This window comes from Zalophus californianus, chromosome 1 (assembly GCF_009762305.2).
Source record: "Zalophus californianus isolate mZalCal1 chromosome 1, mZalCal1.pri.v2, whole genome shotgun sequence".
Taxonomy (NCBI): Eukaryota; Metazoa; Chordata; class Mammalia; order Carnivora; family Otariidae; genus Zalophus; species Zalophus californianus.
Genome location: NC_045595.1, coordinates 61,888,415 through 61,914,119, shown reverse-complemented (window position 1 = coordinate 61,914,119; position 25,705 = coordinate 61,888,415). Strand labels below are relative to the sequence as shown.

The window sequence follows — 25,705 nt, the reverse complement described above, 5'->3', positions numbered from 1 at the left end:
ATAAAATCTTTAAAAAATAAAAAATAAAAAAAGATATTCATTTATGTACTTATGTATTTAAGTAATCTCTATACCCACTGTGGGGCTCAAACTCACAACCGAGATCAAGTGTCACACACTCCACCAACTGAGCCAGCCAGGCGCCCCAACCACTGTTTATTCTTAAACAGTCCTTGGGGGTAAGGATTTGGGTGTGGTGGTGGGAAAGGAATCCACTGGCTGTAGGCATTTCTTTCAGAGCAACCTACCCTACTTGAGGTTGCTCTGAAAGAGCAACCCTACCTCACCTGAGTGAACACGTGAAAGTAGAAACAGTTAAAATTCAAACGGTGGGAGAAATGAGTTGGATGCTCAAGGCCCGACTTGTTCAAAGCTGAATAACAAATTTATCCTTAAAACACAACAAAGAACTAAATCTGAAAAATGTACCAAAGCCACCACCTTTAGAACAAAGCATCACTACTTACTTTACTGCCAGTGAGCTGACTGAGATGTGGTTTTAGTTCATCACCAATTACCGCATGAACAGCCACCAGGCAGAAGACACAAGCTTTCCGAACACTGCTCTCTGAATTATCATAACCCTAGGGAGAGAAGTCCTTGTTAGCACTCCTGGGGGACTGGAAAAAGTACCATTCCAACATGGACAGAAAATGTGGCTCAGAGATGACCTTGCAGGCGTAGCACGGAGAGGAAGCTTTAGTGACTGAAGTTAACCTCCCTACCTTTCCCGGCAGAAACGTGCCCTTCTCTCCCTCCACTTCCCCTTCACACCTCCACTCCACTATTAGCTTTCCTTATCAGGTTCTACCTTATTTAGCCTGGAAAGCTGCCCCTTAGCCAACCTGCTCTGTAAAGTCTGCAGATGAGCCCTGCTAAAGCATTCAGCTGCAGGAAGCCCAAGAGCGCTTCACTATTGAATAAAATCTAAACAGAGTAAAACTGGGCCTGGCAGTCAAGGTACTCCTATAATTCAGGCTGAATTAAGCTCAACATCTGTCCTATCCCTACCATTACTCTAAGTTAGTTATTCAACTGGCAAAAATTTATTCAGTACCCACTATATGTATGATATACACATACTACGTACATTCTGTTCTTTGTACCAAAGTACAAAGAAGAGATTTGGATCTTATCTTCAAAGACCCCACAATTTAGTGAGCACTATTAGGCTTACAACAGAGTCAAAGATAATACCAAAGATGCACAAAGAAATTAATGATTAATTCTCTTCAGAAGTGGTTTTATTATACATACTATATATTAGTCAGTAATTATGTTACATCATAGAATATAATTTACTGGATGGAAAAAGTTAACAATTTATGATCAAGCAAAGCATGTTATAAAATATGACCTCATTATTAAAATGTTTATGTGGATGAAAGGTTTGTGTGCATAGAAAAAACCACATTACATCTACGACTGTAAATTAGTATAACCATTTTGGAGAGAAATCTGGCAGTACCTAGGAATTCTACTTCTAGACATATACATATACATGTAAGTATAAGGAAGTATAAGGAAGATCAATGCAATATTTATGTTATTTAAAAAAGGGTAACAACCCAGATATTCATCAAAAGATGAATGGATAAACAAATTGTGGTAGTCATAGTAATGGAAATTACTCAGCCATAAAAAAATGAATTAAATTCTAATACATGCTATAACATGGATGAACCCTAAAAATATTATGCTAAATGAAATAAGCCAGCCACAACAGAATACTGTGTGATTCCTTTTACATGAGGAACCTATAAAGCAGAAGAGAAAAAGTAGAATAGAAATTACCAGGGGCTATGGGAAGAGGGAATAGGGGATTATTAATGGGTACAGAGTTTCTGTTTGGGATGATGAAATATGTTCTGGAGCTGGATAGTTGTAATGGTTGTACAACATCATAAATGTATTTAATGCAACTGAATTGCACACTTAAAAATGACTAAATGGTTAAGTTTTACGTTATGTATATATTTAACACACACACACACACACACACACACACACACACACACACAGAGCTAGTTATGGAAAGTCTTTCTTTGCTCTGAATATCCAAGACAGCAAGAAGGCTTGGTCCTGCCACTAGTGTTGCCTAGAAAGTGCCTAAAATAACCGAATCCCAAATGTATCATAATTTGTTCCTCTCATTTTTGTTTCTCACCTGTATTAGGCCTGGCATAATCTCTGGCAAAAGCAAGTTAAGGGTTTCCTTGGATACTCTCTCTATCACTTTTGTTTGCATTTTGATTGCAGCCAGATTAATTGGGTAATCTGCAGTTTGGATGATAGGACAAAGCACTTTGATGCACTGCTCTGGACTGATTGAAGTGGCTAGCACTGACGCAGCTTCCTCAGCAGATCTTACCACCTAAAACAAAGAGGAAATGTTTAAACTGGAGTAAAATTTTAAAACGTTGTAATATGTCCCAGAAGTACAAACTTCATGAAATATGCAATACAACAAGTTATCTATAATTTGCTTTGAAACTACAGTAAACAAACACACAAAAAGTGAGGGTACACATAAAACAGCGTTGGCAAAATGTCAATAACTTTTGAAGCCAGAATGGATATATGGGGAGAAATATTTCTTCCAGATAGTCTTCCTTCTTTTGTGTTCTCTTAATGTTGGCTAATGCAGGTAATTTATTTTTTTGTTTTTTGTTTGTTTTTGACAGAGAGAGAGGGGTTGGGAGAGAAGGGCAGAGAGAATCCTAAGGAGGCTCTATACTCAGTATGGAGCCCGACATGGGGCTAGATCTCATGACCCTGAGATCATGACCTGAGGTGAAGTCAAGAGTTGGATGCTTAACCGACTGAACCACCCAGGCGCCCCACCCTTTGTCCATTTTTAAATTGGGTTATTTCTCTTTTTGTTGTTGACTTGTAAGAGTTCTTTGTATATTACCTTATCAGACATATGATTTGCAAAAATTTTCTCCTATCCTGTGGGTTCTCTTTCCACTTTCTTTAGAGTGCCCTTTGAAGCACCAAAGTTTTCTTTTTTTAAACATTATTCTTTGTGACACTGATTTTTATTTTTTTTGAGTAAACTCTATGCCCAATGTGGGGCTTGAACTCATAACCCCAAGATCAAGAGTCTCATGATCTACTGACTGACCCAGCCAGGTGCCAATGAAGCACAAAATTTTTATTTATTATTTAAAAAAACATTTTATTATATATATAATTTTTGAAGATTTTATTTATTTATTTGACACAGAGAGAGAGAGACAGCGAGAGAGGGAACACAAACAGGGGGAGTGGGAGAGGGAGAAGCAGGCTTCCCGCTGAGCAGAGAGCCCAATGCGGGGCTCGATCTCAGGACCCTAAGCCGAAGGCAGACGCTTAATGACTGAGCCACTCAGGTGCCCTTTTATTATATATATATTTTTAGAGACTTATTTGAGAGAGTGAGAGAGCGAGCATGAGGAGCAGAGGGAGAGGGAGACAGAATCTCAAACTGACTCCCAGCTGAGTGCAGAGCCCAACACGGGGCATGGTCTCAGGACTCCGAGATCATGACCTGAGACGAAACCAAGAGTGAGATGCTTAACCAACTGAGCCACCCAGGTGCCCTCAAAAGATTTTATTTTTAAGTAATCTCTACACTCAGTGTGGGGCTTGAATTTACAACCTTGAGATCAAGAGTTGTATGTTCCACCCACTGAGCCACGTGGGCATCCTGAAACTACAAAAGTTTTAAATTTTGATAAAGTCCAGTTTATGTTTTTGTTGTTGTTGCTGGCTACTTGTGCTTTTGGTGTTATGTCTAAGAAACTATTGCTTAATCCAAGATGACAAAGATTTACACCTATTTCTCCTGAAAGTTATAGTTTCAGCTCTTACATTTAGTTTTGATCTATTTTGTCTCACTGCTATTTTTTAACTTTCCTTTTTTGACCTCATTTGCTTATGTCTTGGTTCTACCAGAGGCACCTAATGCTACTGCTCTGGTGCTTTCTCTTAGAACTGCTGTCTCTATTTGAAATTTCCTTTTCTAATTATTTCTGAAACTTAATAAAAATCCTCAGGGTTATATCAACATAATTGATGGTGATGGGTATATTACAACTATAAAGAGATGAGACAGGAGAGAGAGACAAACCAAGAAACAGATCCTCAAGTATAGAGAACTGGTCACCAGAGGGGAGGCGGGGGAGGGGAAGGGTGACAAAGGTGATGACAAAGGAGTACATTTGTTTTGATGAGCACCGGGTGTTGAATCACTATATTGTACACCTGAAACTAATATAATACTGTATGTTAACTAACTGGAATTTAAATAAAAGCTTAAAAAGTCTTTTTTTTTTTTACACAGCTATAAATAAAAAGACAGATAGATGAGACAAATTTACAGGACTCTTTCAGGAAAGCTGTCCTCATTATTTTATTGAATAAACTCTGAACAGACATCTAGTTCCTATAGATACTTTACCACTTTAAAATAATGATTCTTGTCTTCATTACTTATTTCAAAAATTCTTACTGGTAAGTGGACAGTGACAGTTGGTGAATTCTAAATTAGAAAACTACAAGTCAAATTAAGAAGGAAAAAATGAAATCAAGATTATGTCTTAGAGATGGCTTATTTTAGGTGAAAGACCATGATATCACCATAATTCATTTAATAGAAAAATATGATTGCATCTTCATCAGATATATTACCTGGAACATCAAAGTTAAGTGTTCATTTGATTGAATGATTGATACTCTTCAAGGGTATTCTTTAAGCAATGTTTATACGTTTCATGCAATAATATCAGAAGTACTGAGAATGAAATAATAATTTAATGGTCTGGTAACTTACCTCCTTATGAGGATCTTTATGTGCTTCCAATGTTTTCATGACAGTCAGTTCTGCATAGTTTTTAAATCTGGCTGGTTGATGCCTTAGGATTTCTCTTAAAACCTTTAATGCCAAAGCCCTGATTGTAGGCTAAGAAGAAATATTTTAATGTTTTTAATATTTTGGGTTGTAGACAATGTTCTACATTTTCCATTTCTGTAACTTAAGGGTCTTAACATTGGGGCAGGGATAAGTCCTGGACAACTGCATGAAGTATATGGTCTATTACATAATTAAGTTTTCACATCTCTAGTTGAAAACTTGAATCACACTTTTTATACTTATAGGAGATCAAGAACCAACAACATCCTATGAGAAAAGAAATTACATTTCTGAACAACTAGTTTAAGTATGCAAAACAAGTAACTTGTACTTTCCTATAAAAATACTATCAGCAACCTTTCATTTTTCCCATTGTCAATTGTTCAAAATCACTGAGCTATTGGTTTAGAAGAAAAAGTACTCACAATGAAAATTTCACACAGGAAGAAGCAGTAAAAGAGACTGATTTTCCCAATTTCCAAATCTGTGTAGCTCTTGATTAACAGGCAAGGATAGGCAATCCAAGACAGGAAAAACAGGCTATTATTTACATATCCTGCCATTTACCTCTTTATCCCCAAGGGTTTCAAGCAATAGAAGTAATATTGTTTTGAAGTGTTCATCCCAAACACTGAAAGATTCTTCCTGTGTCAGTTTCATGAGTTCATAGAGAGCGATTTTTCTTTCTTCTACACGTTCATTATGGTTAGACAGCTCCTTCAATAGCTCTGCGACCAGGTCAGAGTGGTCTAGGGAAAGATCTGGCAAGAGGACATAATGTTAATTCTGTAACTTTAGAGGTCAGCTAAGTATGGGGATGACAACTCTATAACATTATGAAACAGACAATGTTTGTTTTAAGAAAAAAAAATGACTAATTTTCTTTTCCAGTTTGTCATCTTGAAAACACCAATTCTAGTTTAAGACTTTTTATAATGAAAATTCACATAAGGAAAAAATATAATGGACCCCTATATGCCCTCACCCAGATTTAAGAATTATCAAGATTTTACCATTCTTACTTCATCTTTGTCCCTCCCCTTTTTTTCCTGAAATATTTCTAGTAAATGGCAAAGAGATCATTTAATCCTTACATACATCAGTATGCATTTCTATGGTGTTGTGCCAGGAGGCTCACAATGTTTGGGTACTCCATTTTTAGTGATAGTAATAATGACCACTGGATTTAAGTGGTGACAACTTGATCGCGCCATTGTAAAGTTCCCCATCAATCTTTAAAAAAAAAAAAATTTTTTTTTAAGAGAGGGAGAGTGCCCTTGGCCGGGGTGGGGGGGCTGTTAAGGGGGCGGAAAGAAAGACTCCTAAGCAGGCTCCATGCCCAGCACAGAGCCTGATGTGGGGCTTGATCCCACAACCCCAAGATCAGGACCTGAGCCAGAATTAAGAGTCAAACATCCAATGGATTAAGCCACTCAGGCACTATCCCCCTAAAAATAATCTTTTTTTAAGATTTATTTATTTGAGAGAGTGAGAGAGAATAGGTGCATGTGAGCGGGGGGGGGGGGCGGCAGAGGGAGAGGGAGAGAGAATATCAGGCAGACTCCAGCTGAGCCCAATGCAGGGCTGGATCTTATGACCCTGAGATCACAATCTGAGCAGAAACCAAGAGTTGGACGCTTAACCGACTCTGCAACCCAGGCACCCCAATCAACCTTTTGAGTAATGGTTTCACCCACTGATTGTTGAATTATTTTATTAGGAATTAAAAATGGGCTGGAATTCTTTTGTAGAGAGTAATTTTATCAACTAGAGGTATTCTGATTACCCTGAAATACAGCAGTTTGATAGAAGAGGCAGAATAAATACTTAATATTTTCCCTTAAATTCAGAGACAAGAGTTTTCATTTGTTTATGCTTTCTTTTTTAAACTATAATCATGAACTCATGAATTTTATGAATGTTAGAGGACACTTACAGTGCTTTGAATAATTTTTGTAGGAAAGACAGTTACAACCCAAAGCTCATATTAAAACATTACAAAATGCCAGAATTCTTCCTAAATTCTTTTGTTGATAAAATAAATGACAAATTCAGCCCTTCTGGGACTTTGGCAGCCAGTGGCCTGAGCTTGTGCCATAGACTCTTTTCCTTAACTCCTCTGGAATAAAATAACCACAGAATATGGTGCCTGAGCTTGGAAGATACACCTGGGGTTACTTCCTCTCCTGAATCTCCAGGGAAGACAGTTGACGGCATGGAGCTATACTGCTGTAGGTCCACTTGGCAAGAACGTGCTGGTCTTTCATAGGAAAGGGCTGCCACTTATGCTGATCCTAATAGGTCAGAGAAGGCTTGTAGATCTAGCATCTGGGAGATAGCGGTTGCCTACAAAAGCAAAGGCTCAAGAGGAAAGAGCCCACTTCCCCAAAATGAACTACTGTGCCTCATCCTGCCAGCTGGTTAGCCACTGACCTAGAGGTACCAATGGTCTGACATTATAGGTTGTGGGGAACCCACACCTACAAGTAGGGGAAAGAAAAATTATATTTTACTTAAGGGGATTTGGAAACCTGAGGAAAGGAAATCAAGCTGAACCATTAGAATAGATGCGTTCAGGGGCGCCTGGGTGGGTTAGTCAGTTAAGCGTCTGGCTCGATTTTGGCTCAGGTCATTATAGCAGGGTCATGGGACTGAGCCCCATGTTGGGCTCCGCGCTGGGTACAGAGTCTGCTTAAGATTATCTCTCCCTCTGCCTTTGCCCTTTCCCCAAGCCCCCACTCTCTAAAAATAAAAAAATAGATGAATCCAACTAGAGTAAAAGTAACAGACGATAAGGAAGGGAAACTGAACCAAAATGCAGTGACAACATTCACTAACTATTAAAAAGGAAGTTTATTATGACAACGCTCATGAAACTACAATTAGAGCACTAACAACCTCATACACAGAGCACAGAATGTGATTGCTGAACTTAAAAATGAGAGATAGTCTGGGAAGAATGATCACCAAGGTAAACCAAATTAGGGTTTTGGAAGAACCTCTGTAAAATGCTAACCATAAAAAAGAAATTTCTGTTCAAAGATGACATCTGAACTTGGAGGATAAAAACTGTCTTAGAAATAATTTTATTATATAGACCAACACTGGAACAGTACTGCTGCTTTAACAGCAGCTACTGCGGCAGGACAAATGCATCTCCATAAACCTCACAAAAGTCACTCCTGCAAAGTCATGTCATCAGACTTCTACAGATGTCAGAGAATCATTCTGGTAAAAGTGTATTTTATTTCAGCTCAATAAAGGGAATTCACACACACACAAAATGCTTCCAAAGGAATGCAGCTCTTTTCTCCATGAATATAGGCTTTGTAATTACTCGAGGAGATAATCAGAAATGACTGGACATAAAGTGGTCTGAACAGATGACTAACAGGAAAATAATTTTTGCCAAAGAAAACACATATTTTGTTACAAAACTGACTTATATGATACAAATGAGATAAACCTAAAGGTAACCAACTGTATTTCCTCATGAGAGGCATCATGGTCATGGGAAAAGAAAGGCTCTGGAGTCCCATTAAACCTGTGCCTCTTACTTTGTGCAACAAACGTACATTCTCAATTACTGTGGAAGCTCAGTTTTCTTATGTGGGGCAGAGAGCACTAACTTCCTATGGTCATAGTGAAGACCTGGGCTTGGAACACAATAAACTAATACTAATTTTCTTTGTTCTTATGACAAATATTGGCATGATTACAATTGTCATATTTCTGTTGCAGTGCTGAAAAAATATGGGATATTCTTTTCATTGGCAAACTTTGATATGAGTCTCTCTTGAATAACAGAACCATCCTCACTAACAGTATTATTCTGGAATATTATAGTCCCTGGTAAACTTTACAAAGATCGTAATTAGATGTGGACATTAGTAGTTTTAAATTCTTCTGACTCATTAATTTTGAAAAATTTATCACTAATGTGTTTGTCTGTAATGTGTATAGAAACATCTGAATAACAGACATACTAAATAAGTCTAAGAATTTCAAAACAATTTCTTTTTATGGAAATTCTGACTTGAACAAAATTATTATCTCCTGCCAAAAGTTATGGACTTTAAAGACAAAAAAAGGGCGCCTGGGTGGCTCAGTTGGTTAAGCGACTGCCTTCGGCTCAGGTCATGATCCTGGAGTCCCGGGATAGAGTCCCACATCGGGCTCCCTGCTCGGCGGGGAGTCTGCTTCTCCCTCTGACCCTCTTCCCTCTCATGCTCTCTATCTCTCATTCTCTCTCTCTAATAAATAAATAAAATCTTAAAAAAAAAATAAAGACAAAAAAAGGAGGAGAAATTTTGCATTGGGGCAGACATGGAAGGAAAATCAAAAGAGCAATGGCGGTCAATAAAATTAAAAAGAATGGGTGACGTTAGCAATGTTCACAATAAAATAATGTCAAACAAGGTCTTCCCTATCTCAAATTTAAAAATGAACATAAGCAATAAATGATTAATTGCTATATGAAGCTTAGAGCAACTACTATTTTGCTTAACTAAGGGCTTATCCATTTTCAAAGAGTGTTCAACATAAAATGGCTGTCTTATGTCTCAGAAATCAATCAAATATTATGCTGCGAAGAAATAATTCTCTCAAGTTCAAAAATATTCTACCCAGTTTGGATTTCAGTTATATAATTTCCAAAGATGTCTTCCTTTAACAAATGGAAAATATAAGCTCTTTAGTAAAGGAAAAGAGAATCAGTCAGTTACTAAGTGTGCAATCTTTTTTTTTTTTTTAAAGATTTTAATTATTTATTTGGTACAGAGAAAGAACCCACAAGCAGGGGGAGTGGCAGGCAGAGGGAGAAGCAGGTTCCTTGCTGAGCAAGGAGCCCAACTCACGACTCGATCCCAGGACCCCAGGATCATGACCTGAGCTGAAGGCAGACAGATGCTTAACCGACGGAGCCACCCAGGCGTCCCCCACGTGGGGTAATCTTGCTAAGCTGTCATAGTTTTGGCTTTATGATATATTAACTCTCTTAACATAAGCAGCTGGTAAAAACACGAATCCTCAACCTCATAAATGAAGAGATTTTTTCCAATCATCAAAATTACAAATGACTAGGCCTGGGGACACAGATTCCTGAGCAGAGTAAGCAGGGCTTCCTTCCACACGTGATAGTGGCAAAGTATGGAATTTTAGAGCTCAGCCAGGGAAAGAAGGGTGTCCACATGGAGTGGTGACCAGGTGTGAACTGTCAGAGCCCAAGCAAACTGAGGGTGTCCACGTGGAGTGGCAGAGCCCAGCAAGGTGAGGAGGTAGTGGCAGAGATCGAAAACTGGTTGCATACAGGAGGATTGATCAAATAGGTAAATATATTAAAGATAATGAAAGCCAGGTTTCTCAGTGTCAGAAAAAAGGGCTTTATCAATGTGGAAAGGGAGGAAATTAGAATTAATCTTATGGTGCTAAACTGGAATTGGAGTAAACTCACAGCTTTTGATACAGAAATAAACAGTTGTAAATCAGTGTGTGTACGCATACACACACACCACACATACATTCCTTAGCTCTGGCCACTGAGAGGTCTTGGGAATAGTGATATCCCACTAGCAGTGAGTACACCTCATGCCCAGATTCTAGCCTTTAAAGACCATTTTCTATTAAATGAAACCAAGGATCGCTCCTTGGAGAAATGACTGATTCCAGGACTGAAGCAGGGACAGTACAATATTTTGTCATGCCAGCATGCAAGGATGGGGACATGTCAAAAGAACAGGTCAAATCAAAGACAATCTGAGCATCAAAATAAATGATCGTTACAAATTATAACCCACTGAATACAATGCAAACCATGAGTTCATACAGTTAGAAATTGGCAAATGAAACTTTCTAAATGAATAAATTTTAATACAGTTTTAAAGTACCTCCCCACAAGACTTATTAATTACAGAATGAGTAACTTCACAGTGGAGAAGCCTGGTAAGCACCATGATAATCAAGTGACCAAAGTTTATATCACCAAAGGGCAAAGTGAAATCATGTATTACCTGAAGAATGCACTATCACTTCTGGGACACTGATGCCAAGAGCACATGACCTGAATCCAATCATGAGAAAACATCAGACAAACCTGAATTGAGGGAAATGCTACAAAATAATTGGTCTCTGACCTTCAAAAGTGCCACGGTCACAAGAACAAAGGAAAGACTGAACACTGAAGAAGACAATAGAGACATGATTGAATGCAATGTGAGATTCTGAAGTGGATCCTCTGGCTAGAAGGTATCACTGGGACAACTGACAAAACTCTAATGGGGTTTATGGGCAGGTGGTTCTTAATGTACTGATGATAATTACCTGATTTGGATGAGTATATTGTGGTTATGTGGGAGAATGTCTTTGTTTATGGAAAGTACATCCTAAAGTATTTTGGGTGATCGGTTTGGCAGCTTACCCTCAAATGGCTCAAGGAAAAGTTTTTGTGCTGTACCCCCATCTTTTACACTTTTGATTGTTTAAAAAAAATAAAAATTAAAAAAAATATATATATTGCAGCCAAGGCAAGAAATGTCAGTGGAACCAATTTGGTCCACCAGCATGTGACCTCTGTACATAAATAATTTAAGAACAATTAAAGCTGCTAAAACTAAGTCTCAGTTTACCACGCTGCTGCAGCAAGGGAGGGTTTAAACGACACACTCATGCTAGGTCCAATTTATTCCCTCCTGTTTTGCTGCTATTGTGACTAAACCTCAGTAACAGAGTCAACCATTTGTGACAAATCAAAACACATCAAAGTGAATCATTTTGGCAATTTTATAGATTCTTATGTAATTTAGACTTAGTTTGGCAAGTTGTCATAATTTTGCCTTTGTGGTAACTGTGATATATTAAGACTCTTAACATGACATATTGGTAAAAACATGATTCGTCAACCTTATTGGTAATCAAAGAAATAAAAATGAAGAGATTTTTCTACTTACCAAATTACAAAAATTAAAAAAATATTTCTGATACCTAACTTCTCAGTCTTCCTAATAATTAAGGAAATGCTCGTTAGGGTGGCCTATTTTATATCCATCATGGTGATGGATGTCAAAATTTTAAAAGTTTGAACATTCTGTGCTGGTGAGGAAATCAGCACTACCTAAACTGGCCAAGTGTTTCGAGTTGGTAATTGGGTAGTAACTCTCAAAATTTCAACTTACATATCTCTTAATCAAGCAATTCTATCTCTAGGAATCTCTTAGAGTAAATTACTTCTGTATGTGCATAAAAGTTTATGCAGAAATATGTTCACTGACAGCAATACTGGGGAACAAAGGAAAACGAGAAACTACCTAAGTATAATATCATGAGACTGGTAAGGGGGTACTTTCAAATTCACCCACATAGTTATCTATTACTTTATATTACTTGAGTCTCCAATAAAAAAAAAATGAATTAGTAATTTGTAGAGAAAAAATGTAATTCCTTCTTATTAAAAATACCTAAACCATTTGCAATGTTTTATATTTTATATCAGTTTTTATACATTTTATGTGAACCTAACTGTATATTGTAATTGGAAGGGCAGGTAGGTAGTACATCTCCACCCTCTTTCAGATGTGACACTCTGGACAGTCAACCAAATATCAGGCTGGACAGTTTAGTAAGTGTTAGAACTTAGTCCTATGCCCTTGTTCCGAGCCACTGTTGAGTGTCAGAGCTAGTCCCACACCCTTGGAATAAGCCACTGAAAGTGTAGAGCTAGTCCTAAGCTGGCTCCAAATTCTAATGGTAGCTTACCTCACATTTGGTCTTGAATGCATCTTACTAGAGTTTGTTTATGATTTCACACTTTATTAAAGGGCTATTATAAAGAATGGGTAGTTCTTCAAAGGGTTTTGTCATGCTGGTATAAAAATTAATGACTGAATTGTGCCTAGAGATAAACTAAATTTATAAGCTACAACTGATTTCAGTTGTTTCTGGGCAGTCAGTAAGGTTTTCCTGATTTTGATGATGATCTCAGGATTACCCCGTTTCTCATTCTGGGGTAGAAAACTACCAAACAACTAGAAATGAGCTCCTAAAAGATGGGAGAAACATTCCCACCCCAAAGCTCCTTACTTCTTCGGGAGTTATAATAAAAGAGCACGTGTATTTCTTTTGTTTCATTGATTACCAGTCCTCTAAAACACAAAATATGACTCAGAACCTACCATCAGGAAACTGGTCGGCATCATCATCAAACATGGCTTCCTTGAGGGCAGACTTATTGAAGGGACTGATGCTATCTGAGTAGTTATATGGATTATAGTCTCGAGCGCGAGGAGAGGAGTGAGCAGGCATTGAATGGAGCAATGAAGCTTTATTATCAAGGGCTGTTTGGCTTGAGTCAGTAGCATCACCTCCTGCTCTTGGGTCAGGCATCCCTGGACCACCACACATCTATTAATGGGGAGGAGAAGGCATAGCAAATTAATTCATTTTTCAAAAAACATTTATTTATTTATTTATTTAATGAGAAAGTGGGGGGTAGGGACAGAGGGAAAGAGAGAGAAGGGGTTCAACTTCATGACCCGACCCTGAGATCATGACCTGAGCTGAAATCAAGAGTCAGATGCCTAAACCGACTGAGGCACCCAGGCACCCTACAAATTAATTCATTTTTAAGTATCTCTTTGAAATTCTAAAAAGATGTTTCCCTACTGCTTCCCAAAGTCTATTTTAAAAAAGGTATCAATAAACAGCTGAAAAAAATTAAGTAATGGGAATCAACATAATAAGTTAAAACTTATTTAAAATGTCAAAATTTAGAGTGAAGATGTAAAAAAAAAAAAACAATGCACAGCTGTGAGGGCAAATAAAAATCACAAAAGAATGCTGTTTCTAATGATTCCTATAGTTCCCTTGCTAATGGCTTGACCAAACAATATTCAGTGGGATTACCAAAAGCTTCTCTATGCCAGTTAAGGATATAAAAGGACTTTCATTAGCAACACAGAACTAAAAACTGCCAGATTCCATTATTAAGGTAGTAAATTACACAATGACAACAAAGTACAAGAGAATAAAATTTTTTTTTTAAAAAAGGCCTCAAGGACTGTAACTTTTGAAAAGATGCCTGATGAAGTTTGAATGCATTAACATACTTACCAAAACATCAATACTAACACTGATGCCAATACTAGTATGAAAATCATTACTACCATCAATATCACCATTGTCACTGTCTACTCACAGCAACTATGTGTTAAGCCATTACTTAGGTACTTTACAAATATTCTTCAAACATGTACTGTGCTCCTACTGCGTGCCAGGCATTGTTCCTGGCAGTGGGGCTATATTAGTGAACAAAAGAGAGAATGATGTCCACTTCCATGGAGTTTACATTCTAGTGGGGGGACAGATATTTACAAACATAATGAACGAGTAAAGTATATGGTATGGTAGAAGCTGATTAGTGTATGGGAGGCAGTGCAGGATTAAAGGGACCATGAGTGCTGTGGTGGGAGGAAGGAGGGTGCAGATTAGATTAGGGTCAGAGTAAGCCATCTGAACAAAGACTTGAAGGAAGTGAGGAAATCAGCCATCAAGCTATCTGGACAAAGGATATCTAAGACAGAGTGAATAGCCAAGACAAAGGCCCTGAGGCAAGATCATGCCCAGGAAGTTCAAGGAATAGCAAGGGGGCCAGTGTGGTTGGCGCAGAGGAAAGTAGATGAGACCAGAGGGGTAACAGGAGGAAAAGCCTATTGTGTAGACTTTGGCTTTTATTCTGGGACCTCCTACTGAGTTAGAAGTCGAGGAGTGAGAACGGATGACAGGAGGCCAATGGGCAGTATCAAGAAGGCCAGTTAGGTGCCTATTTTAATAACCCAGGTGAGAGAATTGATGATGATGTTTCAAGCCAGAATAGCAGTGATGGGAAGTGGATGGATTTTGGATATATTCTGAAAACAGAACCAACAGATTTCCTGACAGAGTATGGAGGATGACAGAAAGAGAGGAGACAAGGACAACTCCTTGGTCCAAGGTTTTTGGCTGAGCAACTTGCGCTGCTATCAACTGAAACAGAAAAGAGGAGCTCTAGGGGGAAAGATGAGAAGTTCAAACAAGCAGCTGGATGTAGCTAATGAGTCATATAATTTATTACACTTACAGTAACTTTTAAGGTAGGCAGTAATATCCTTAGTTTCTTAATGAAGACATTGAGGCTTAGAAGTGAAAGTATATGATTAGTTAATAACTGCCAGGAACTGGAATTTTAAACTCACTTCTGCCAGAATCCACTGTTTGAGCTCCCCACACTGTATCCTGCTATCTCTGAGGAAAAAAAAGTCTCAAGCAATGATTTGTATTACTAAACTGTTATTGCTACTTCATGTAGCTTTTGGGGTGGGGAACCTCAAATCTGAGTGGTAAGCTGGTTTTTGGCATCCAGTTTAGTAGGACCATCTGCCAGATAGGCATTGGGAGAAAAGACAGCAGGAAAGCAGTCAGGAAGGCAGAGGAGGGAGCCCTTTAGAGACGTGCTGAAGCACTGCAAAGTTCTACAATTCTGCAAACACTGAGGAACCACAGATTCCATAGGAAATGGTGGGATGGCTTGTTTTGAGGAAAGTCTTCAGCAGCAGTGTACACAACAACTACTCTTTTTTCCCCTCCCCGACCCAAAACAACTACTCTTTGTATGATGGCAGAAGCAACAAACTAAACAATATTCACCAATGTCAGAAAAATGGGTCATAACATTCTCAACTGGAGCCCCCAAACTGATGATGCAAATCTCTATCACTACTCTTAATGGGAAAATAAACACCTAAATGTATTTAGTCTTATAAGACTCATGTGATCTGGCCCATGTGCCACCCCCCAACTCTTTCACAACAACCCAATAACACTGCCTTTCATCCCAGTTCCCAACTATGCACAATTGTTCCCATCTAAATGTCTTTGCACTTGCCACTTCTTTTATGGAATTCTTCTCTCCTAGATCTTGTATGGCTTTATTTGTTCTCAAAGCAAATGCCACTGACTGGGAGGGGTCTTCCCTGACCAAATAATCTAAAATAGATTCACTTTGTGTTCTAACATAAAATTCAATAGTACTCATCTCTATCTGAAAATTTATAAGGAACTTGAAGACAGCAACTTTGCCTTGTAAAATCCAAGACCCAGAACAGTGCCTGGCGTGTGTACTCAGTGAATGCTTGCAGAGTGACTGATCCCTTAAAAAGTTACATCGGAAAAATGACAGAAAGCAAAGTTGAAAAAAAAAATCCAACAAAGATCTCTTAACGAGGGGTACCTGGGTGGCTCAGTCAGTTGAACGTCTGACTCTTGATTTCAGCTCAGGTCATGATCTCAGGGTCAGGGGATTGAGCCCTGTGTCGGGCTCCCTGCTGGACACGAAGCCTGCTTAAGAATCTCTCCCTCTCCCGCTGCCCACACCCCCCCCCCGACCTGCCTGAGCATACTCTCTCTCTCAAATAAATAAATAAATCTTAAAAAAAAAAAAAAAAAACACCTCTTAATGGAAAAGCCTGCAATGTAAGAATATTCAAATACTCACGGAATCACTATCATCTTTTTTAGAATCCCTTTTCAATGGCTCATTCATATCTTCTTGACTACGGAAGCTGAAATTCTGAATTGCTTCAGTGACACCTCTAAGAGAGCTATAAATATCTTCAGAGTTCATATTTTCTGTGTCATAATCAAATGCACTATGAAAAAGACAACTAATTATTTATGTATAGTTTCAAAACACAAACACATTTGAGATTATGTAGGATACTCAAAACGTAATTAGCAAAACAAAGCAAAACCTGACAACTATAAATGGTTCAGGTATATGTCCCCTTGTCCACCCACCAAGGGCAGCTTACAATGACTCTAAAGGCATAGCCCTTAACACCCGGTTTGTCTGTCACCTTCAAAAATGTTCTGATTAACCAGGGGTCAGCAAACCATGACCTCTGAAATCTAAAAACGTTTACTTTTTAAATGGTTAAGAGAAAAGTCAAAATAACATTTCCTAACACTTTTCCAATGAAAATCATATAAAATTCTTATTTCAGTGTCCATAAATTAAATCGTATTGGAACCAGCAACACTTATTTATTCAGGTATCTGCTACAGCTATTTTCCACACTGTAACAGCAAAACTGAGTAGAGGTAACAAAGACTGCCTGGCCCACAAAGCCTGAAATATTTACCATATGGCCCTTCACAGAAAGTTTGCTAACTCCTGTGATTAACTTATAATAATGGTACAGCTGAAAGAGAAGATAAATGTATTTTACACAAATTTATAGGAAGGAAGGGAAGTTTTAACACCGAACATACACGTTACTGACATTACTTCTATAATCAAACTCTAAAACTCAACTGAAGCTGGAATTTAGCCATCAAATTGTTACGTGTGTCACAAGGAATAATAATCTAGATGTTAAGTTTGCAATGTATTTTTCTTCCTTAGATGCTGATGAAGTATCCTATAAATTGCAATAAATATGAAGCATGCTATGATATACGGCTAATAAAATCAAGTTAATAACTATGTTAGTAAATATGGACTACTATGCAAATGATTTTTTAAAAGGCATGCAAAAGGGAAAAAATATTAGTTTATTAATGAGTCAAGAACTTCATCTTAAATACAGCCAATGCTTGAACTGCTTAAGTGTGTGAAAATTTTACATAGCTTATATTTTAGATCAAGGACCAATCTCACAGTCACATTCTTTCCTAAAGACACAGACATAATGCCATTTTATATTTAGCCTTTCCTTCTTTTTTCTTCTCTATTTTTGTTTTTGTCTATAAGCATATCTGAGTAACATAACTACTCCACTTAATGCTTCAAACACTAATTTACAAAAGCAGTGTAAGTTTTCTTTTCACTTACATAAAAATTAGATATCCTATGCATTATTTTCATTTAAAGGGTTAGTTTTGGAATATACTTAAAGTTTTTTGCATCTGCTAAGATTCTATGAGTCAAGACCTTTCAAGTCAAGTAGAAATCAATATTATATTGAATATAAATGGAATTATATTAGTGTCTGTTGTCTAAGAATGGGAATTGGCAAACACAAACCATGATGGAAAATAACCCTTTTATTACCTTGGAGATAAAGTATTCTGTGATGTATTGGTAGGAGAAGTAAGAGGACTGGACCAGTTGGCTGGTGAACGTGGTGTTGGTCTCGTCAAAGGACTCCCCATGGAACCCTGATTGGAGTAGTCAAGTAAATATTAACATATGACAGTAAGTTCAACTAAAAGGCTCTTAAGGAAGCCATGCAATCAAGAAGTTGGACAATATGAAAGAGCCATATTTGTAGGTGAGTATTTTAAATAATCATGTACTTATCTTTCCTTTCCATAGGGAAAAACCTTCTCCCCATTCAGAAATCTACCTCTTTAGTCTTTTTTGTTTTCTTCACCCACTTCCTGCTCTCAAATATTATCAACATCTTCCTTCTCACAGATTCAACAGGATCCCAAACTATTTTAATTAATTTTTAAATTAAAAGAATTATTTTTTAGTAGACTCCCTGCCCTAAGTGGGGCTTGAACTCATGACCCTGAGATTGAGAGTTGCATGCTCTACAGACTGAGCCAGCCAGACTCCCCCCAAACTGACAATTTTAAATTAGCCTCTCATTCTAAGCCAATTTCCTTCCAACCATTACTAATATTCAAATTTTATTCCTCCTTGAGTTTGCTTTATAAATGATTTTCGCAAGTGTACTAAAGTAAAATTTGTTATTATTTTGCCTACCTTTTAAGATATAAACAATCCCTCTCCTTTTAAAAAGAAATTAGTCCCAAGAAATTGTTCTCAGATTGTTTTTAACCCTCAGACTTTACATTAAGCCTGCCATAAGTGCATCTAATTTTTCTTTATACATGATCAAATATCTGTCTTTTTAAAACTTAAGTTTAATTTTTTTGGCATATTATGTAAATGATTCTTGCCATTTAGTTACATATAATACTGTAATATTTCATTTATTCAGACCTTACCTCCCCAAAACAAAATTCTGTATTCAAGCAACTATGACCCACAAACCTGTCAACAGGTTTGTGAACACACCTTTTAAAGCCCTACCTTCTTCAGATCTTATTGTTAACCAAGTCATCCCTTCTAGTCCTCAAATAAGGACTGGTTTTCTTTCCTTGTTCATACCCTGGCCATCGTTCACCACCAACCGAATGTATACCAAATTACTACATAAACATGACAAGCCTAAGGACTATGTTCTTTCCAGGACCGTATTTAATACTGCTTAGGAGATGTTGCCTAATACAGATGCAAAAGTGACATGTAAAAGAAAGCAATTGCTGTGAAACCATCACATCACATAATAGTCAAGAAAATAACTGAAAGATACCTGGGTTCCATTTCCAGTGTTTCGTAGGTGATTATGAAGAAGCTTTGTAGCACCATCCTGAAAAGTTTTTGGTAAAGCTCCTAATAACATTGTAAACTCTGGGGTATTGAGTTCAAATAAGGAAATCAGCACTGACTGTGCTGCCTAGAAAACAAAGACACAGAATAAGTAGAGATGTATATTTTGGTTACTCAAAGGAGACAATTTTCTTCACTCAACAATTCTGTTAAATAGCATTAGGCCATCTTTAATACAGAAAAAGATGTCCTTATATGCTTTCAAATTTCTTTGTTGGGAGAGTATGAGAAAACAATTGGCCTGCCATTTATTTTTTGAAGGTAAGAAGGGAATATAAAAAATGTCACAAATACAATCTAGCACTCAATGGCAAAAGTTAACTGGTTTCTGGGGTTATTCTACCAATATACACTACTTCTTCAGTTTTCCTCATAAATGATTACAAGAAGAAAGATGGATGGAAATATACAAGTACAGGTATCCTACACCTTTCAAAAGTTCACATTACACCACTCTGCTCTTATGAAAGACCTACAACAGTACCAAAAGAAAAACAAAGAAGTTCTTCACTTTTACATTGAAGGCAAAAAGCAAAAATAGTATTCAGCATTTGTTTTGCAGTGAGCCTTTATAAAGGCAGCACTCGCTCTGAGCAGTGAGAATGGTACCACCAAGCTCCTTTCGCAGGAACTACACTCAGTATCAAGCCACCATAACTGTGTATGTAAGCATTCTGTGCTTTATCTTGATTTATTTTGTGCGTCTGTTAGCAAGATGTATCCTGAGGTATCAGAAAAGCCTAAAAGACGCTATGTTTTGGGGTCTGGGAAGTCTTACAAGTTTTTCCATATGAATTAATGGAATTGCTTCCTTGCTTTACACCATTTTGGCATACGAAAGGTTTCATAGGAACATTCTTTCAGATAGTGGAGGAAACCTGTATATACCCCCCTAAGCTATACAAAGTCCATTCAGAGCAACTTAATACTTCACTATTCATTTTGTATAAATGGAAAATAATGTTTTGGTGGAAATGGGAACAAAACAAAGCTTACTCAGATTGGTTAAGAAAACCTACAAATTTACTTTCTTCTTTTAATGTAATCAACAGAATTACTGAAAGCCAAACTTTGAAATTCAGATTACCACAGAAACTTAACTGAGAGGAGGAAGAAATCCAAATAGTTCACAATCATGACTCAGATGAAAATATGCATATCTTGTCCTGGACCTTTTCAGACCCCATTCTATGAAAACCTAAGTGTTCTATGTTTATGACACCTAAATATAAAACACTAGGGGAATGGTTAAATTATGTTACATCAGAGCAATGGCACATTATACAACACAGCCTTGAAAGATGATGGAACTCTATACATGAAGAAATCGGAAGAGGGCGATCATATACCGCTGAAGGAAAAATACAATAAACAGTAAAAAAAATAATAAAAATATAATTAAAAAACAGCTATAATATAAGCCCAATATACACTGTGTGGGTATGTCCTTGAATGTGTTAATAGTACTTAAATAAAACTATTTCTATTTGGGGGGCGCCTGGGTGGCTGAGTCAATTAAGTGTCTGGTTCTTCATTTTGGTTCAGGTCATGACCTCAAGCACTGTGAGACTTGTCAGGCTCCACGCTCAGCAGTTGAGATTCTCTGCCTTCTTTCTCCCTCTGCCCCTCCTCCCCATCGCACATGCATTCTCTCTGAAATAAAATCTTTTTTTTTAAATTTTTTATTATGTTAATCACCATACATCATTAGTTTTGGATGTAGTGTTCCATGATTCATTGTTTGTGCATAACACCCAGTGCTCCACACAGAATGTGCCCTCTTTAATACCCATCACCAGGCTAACCCATCCCCCCACCCCCCTCCCCTTTAGAACCCTCAGTTTGTTTTTCAGAGTCCATCGTCTCTCATGATTCGTCTCCCCCTCTGACTTACTCCCCTCTGAAATAAAATCTTAAAAAAAACAAAAACAAAAAACTATTTGTATTTTGAAACAAAACTTTATGATCCTGTGTTTTTGGAACAACACTGAAACTGCCTCAAGTTACTCTGAGCAAATGAATTAATGATTGTTAAGGCATATTTTATTCCATCTAGGCTTTATTTTGCTGTAGGAGATTCAGCTTTCTTTCCCTGCAGAGGTAGAGAGGCCAACTGTTCTAAAACCATTTTCCAATGCATATATCCTTTCATGTCATGAAGTGACACCCTTATCATGAATTAACCTCCTATATAAACCAAACTGTTTCTGATCCTCTGGTCCTTTGTGTTTTACTGATCTATTTGTCTATTTCTGCATTAATATGGGTTTAAGCTGTATGATTTAAAATGCAATATTTTTTGTATATTCGGATAAAGTCATTCATTTTTTGTTAGTTTATATTTTAGTGTATATTTGCTTTACTAGATGCATTTTATTCATTTATTTACTTATTTCACAACATAAATCAGGTCTTCATTAGAATACTGTATTCCATTTCTTTTTTCTTAAGCTTTTATTTCAATTCTAGTTAGTTAACATACAGTGCCAGTGTTATTACTTTCAGGTATACAATACAGTAATTCAACAATTCCATACATCACCCAGTGTTCATCAAAAGTGCACTCCTTAATCCCCATCACCTATTTAACCCATCCCCTGACCAATCTCCCCTCTGCTAACCTTCAGTTTGTTTTTTCTTTTTAAAGATTTTTTTAAGTAATCTCTACACCCAACGTGGGGCTTGAACTTATAAACTCCGGGATCAAGAGTCACATGCTCCACCAACTGAACCAGCCAGATGTCCCTTCAGTTTGTTCTTTATAGTTAAGAGTCTGTTTCTTGGTTTTTTTTTTTTTCCCTTTGTTCGTTTTGTTCCTTAAATTCCACATATGAGTGAAATCATATAGTATTTCTCTTTCTCTGACTTATTTTGCTTAGCATTATACTCTCTAGCTCCATCCATGTCATTGTAAATGGCAAGATTCCATTCTTTTTTAAGGCTGGATAATATTCCATTGTATGTATATATATATACACACATCTTTATCCATTCATCAACTGATGGACATGGGCTGCTTCCATAATTTGGCCATTGTAAATAATGCTGCTATAAACATAGGGGTGCATGTATCCCTTTGAATTAGTGTTCTTGTATTTTTTGGGTAAATACCAATATTGCAATTCCCGGATCAAAGGGTAGTTCTGTTTTTAATTTTCTTGAGGAATCTCCATACAGTGGCTGAACCAATTTGCATTCCCACCAACAGTGCAAGAGGGTTCCTTTTTCTCCACATCCTCGCCAACACTTGTTTCCTGTGTTGTTGATGTTAGCCATTTTGACAGGTGTGAGGTGATATCTCGTTGCAGTTTTGATTTGCATTTCCCTGATGATGAGTGATGTGGAGCATCTTTTCATGTGTCTGTTGGCCATCTGTATGTCTTCTTTAGAGAAATGTCTGTTCATGTCTTCTGCTCATTTTTATTTTTTTATTTTTTGCTTGGTATTCAGACCTTTTATTTATTTTTTAAAGATTTATTTATTTATTTGAGAGAGCGAGAATACATGAGGGGGGGAGGGTTAGAGGGAGAAGCGGGCTTCCCGTTGAACAGGGAGCCCGATGCGGGACTCGATCCAGGGACTCTAGGATCATGACCTGAGCCGAAGGCAGTCGCTTAACCAACTGAGCCACCCAGGCGCCCTTCTGCCCATTTTTAAATCGGATTGTTTTTTGGGTACTGAGTTGTATTAAGTTCTTTATATATTTTGGAGGTTTGTGGCAACTCCGCTGAGCAAGTCTATTGGCGCACTTTTTCAAATAGCATTTACTCACTTCGTGTCTCTGTCACATTTTGGTAATCCTCACAACATTTCAAGCTTTTTCATCATTATATTTGTATGGTGGTCTGTGATCAGTGATCTCTGATGTTACTATTGTAATTGTTTTGGGGTACCACGAATCATGTTTGTATGAGACGGTGAATATAATCACTAAATGTTGTGTGTTCTGACTTCTCCATTTATCAGCCATTCCCATCTCTTTCCCTTTCCTTGGGCCTCCCTGTTCCCTGAGACACAACCATATTGATTGAAATGAGGCCAATTAATGGCTCTACGATGGCCTTTAAATGTTCAAGTGAAAGAAAGAGTTGCGTGTGTTTCACATTAAATAAAAAGCTAGAAATGATTAAGCTTAGTGAGGAAGGCAGAGATAGGCCAAAATCTAGGCCTCTTGTGACAAACAGCCAACTTGTGACTGCAAAGGAAAGGTTCTTGACTCCAGTGAACACACAAATGATAAGAAAGCAACAGAGCTTTATTGCTGATACAAAGTTTTAGTGGTCTGGATAGAAGACCAAAGCGGCCACAATACTCCCTTAAGCCAGAGTGTCATCCAGAGCAAGGCCCTAATTCAGTTCTGTGAAAGCTGAGATTGGTGAGAGAGCCATGGAAGTTTGATGCCAGAAGTTGGTTCATGAAGTTTAAGGAAAGAAGCCATCTCCATCATAACATAAAAGTGCACGGTGGAGCAGCAAAGTGCTGACACAGAAATTCCAACAAGTTATTCAGAAGATCTAGCTAGGATGATTCATGAAGGTAGCTACACTAAACAACAGATTTTCAATGTAGACGGAACAGCCTTATGTTAGGAATAAGATGCCATCTAGGACTTCGACAGCTAGAGAGAAGTCAATGCCTGGCTCTAAAGGACAGGGTGACTCTCTTGTTATGGGCTAATGCAGCCTGTGACTTTAAGTTGAAGCCACTTCTTCACCTACCATTGTGAAAATCCTAAGGCTCTTTGGAATTATGCTAAATCCACTCTCCTGTGCTCTATAAATGGAACAACAAAGCCTGGGGGAGAGCACATCTATTTACAACATGGTTTCCTGAATATTTTAAGCCACTGCTGAGACCTACTGCTGAGGAAAAAAAGATTCCTTTCAAAATATGACTGCTCGTTGACAATGCGCCTGGTCACCCAAGAGCTGCAATGGAGATGTACAATGAGAATTACTGTTGTCTTCATGCCTGCTAACACAATCCATTCTGCAGCCCATGGATCATGGAGTAATTCTGACTTTGAAGACTTATTACTTAAATACATTTTGTAAGGCTATAGCTGCCATAGATAGTGATTCCTATGATGGATCTGGGCAAGGTAAACTGAAAACCTGAAAAAGGATTTGGCATTCTAGATGCCATTAAGAACACGAGATCAAAATATCAACATTAACAGGAATTTGGAAAGTTGATTCCAACCCTCATGGATGACTTTGAGTGGTTCAAGACTTCAGTGGAGGGCATACCTGCAGATGTGGTGGAATTAGCAAGAGAATTAGAAGTGAAGCCTGAAGATGTGACTGAATTGCTGCTATCTCATGACAAAACTGGAAGAGATGAGAAGTTGTTTCTTATGGATGAGCAAAGAAATTGTTGTTTGAGATGCAATCTATTCCTGGTGAGTATGTTGTGAAGACTGTTGAAATAACAACAAAGGATTTAGAATATTATATAAACTAGTTGGTAAAGCAGCAGCAGGGTTTGAGAGGACTGACTCCAGTTTTGAAAGAAACTGTGGGTAAAATGCTATTAAACAGCATCTCATACTACAGAGAAATGGTAAAAGGAAGAGGTGATGCAGCAAACTTCATTTTTGTCTTCTTTTTCTTTTGAAAGATTTTATTTATTTATTTGACAGAGAGAGACACAGCGAGAGAGGGAACACAAGCAGGGGGAGTGGAAGAGGGAGAAGCAGGCTTCCAACAGAGCAGGGAGCCTGATGCAGGGCTCGATCCCAGGACCCTGGGATCATGACCTGAGCCGAAGGCAGACGCTTAATGACTGAGCCACCCAGGTGCCCCATTTTTGTCTTATTTCTTTAAATGAATTCGAAATGATTTTTATTTTGAATTATTTAAAAACAATTTTTAAAATCTGAGTAGAGTTGACACACAATGTCACATTGGTTTCATGTGTACAACATGATGATTTAACTTCTGTTATGCCATGCTCATCACAAGTGTAGCTACCATCTGTCACCATACACCATTACAATATCACTGATTATATTTCCTATGCTGTGCCTCTTATAACCGTGACTTATTCATTCCATAACTGGAAGCCTGTATTTTCCATTCTCCTTCACCCATTTTCCCTATCCCCCCGCCCCATCCCTTTCTCTCTGGCAACCATCAGTTTGTTTTCTCTATTTATGGTCTGATTCTGCTTTTTGTTTATTCATTTGTTTTGTTTTTTAGATTCCATGTAAGTGAAATCACATGGTATTTGTCTTTTTCTTTTTCTTTTTTTTTTTAAAGATTTTATTTATTTATTTGACAGAGAGAGACAGCGAGAGCAGGAACACAAGCAGGGGGAGTGGGAGAGGGAGAAGCAGGCTTCCCGCTGAGCGGGGAGCCCGATGTGGGACTTGATCCCAG

The 25,705-nt window shown here is 37.8% G+C and overlaps 1 protein-coding gene across 45 annotated transcripts in view; it reads right to left on the bottom strand.

Moving 5' to 3' along the window:
• The window catches only part of CLASP2 (cytoplasmic linker associated protein 2), a 178,009-nt gene that overhangs the window by 4,883 nt on the left and 147,421 nt on the right, over positions 1–25,705 (bottom strand). For all 45 annotated transcript variants that reach the window (XM_027581900.2, XM_027581902.2, XM_027581906.2 and 42 more), the window contains 8 exons: positions 19,249–19,392; positions 17,976–18,082; positions 16,419–16,572; positions 13,063–13,291; positions 5,465–5,658; positions 4,817–4,945; positions 2,168–2,374; positions 468–584 (listed from right to left, as the gene is read on the bottom strand). In XM_027581900.2, coding sequence (XP_027437701.1) covers positions 468–584; positions 2,168–2,374; positions 4,817–4,945; positions 5,465–5,658; positions 13,063–13,291; positions 16,419–16,572; positions 17,976–18,082; positions 19,249–19,392 — 1,281 coding nt within the window. The remainder of the gene's footprint in view (positions 1–467; positions 585–2,167; positions 2,375–4,816; positions 4,946–5,464; positions 5,659–13,062; positions 13,292–16,418; positions 16,573–17,975; positions 18,083–19,248; positions 19,393–25,705) is intronic.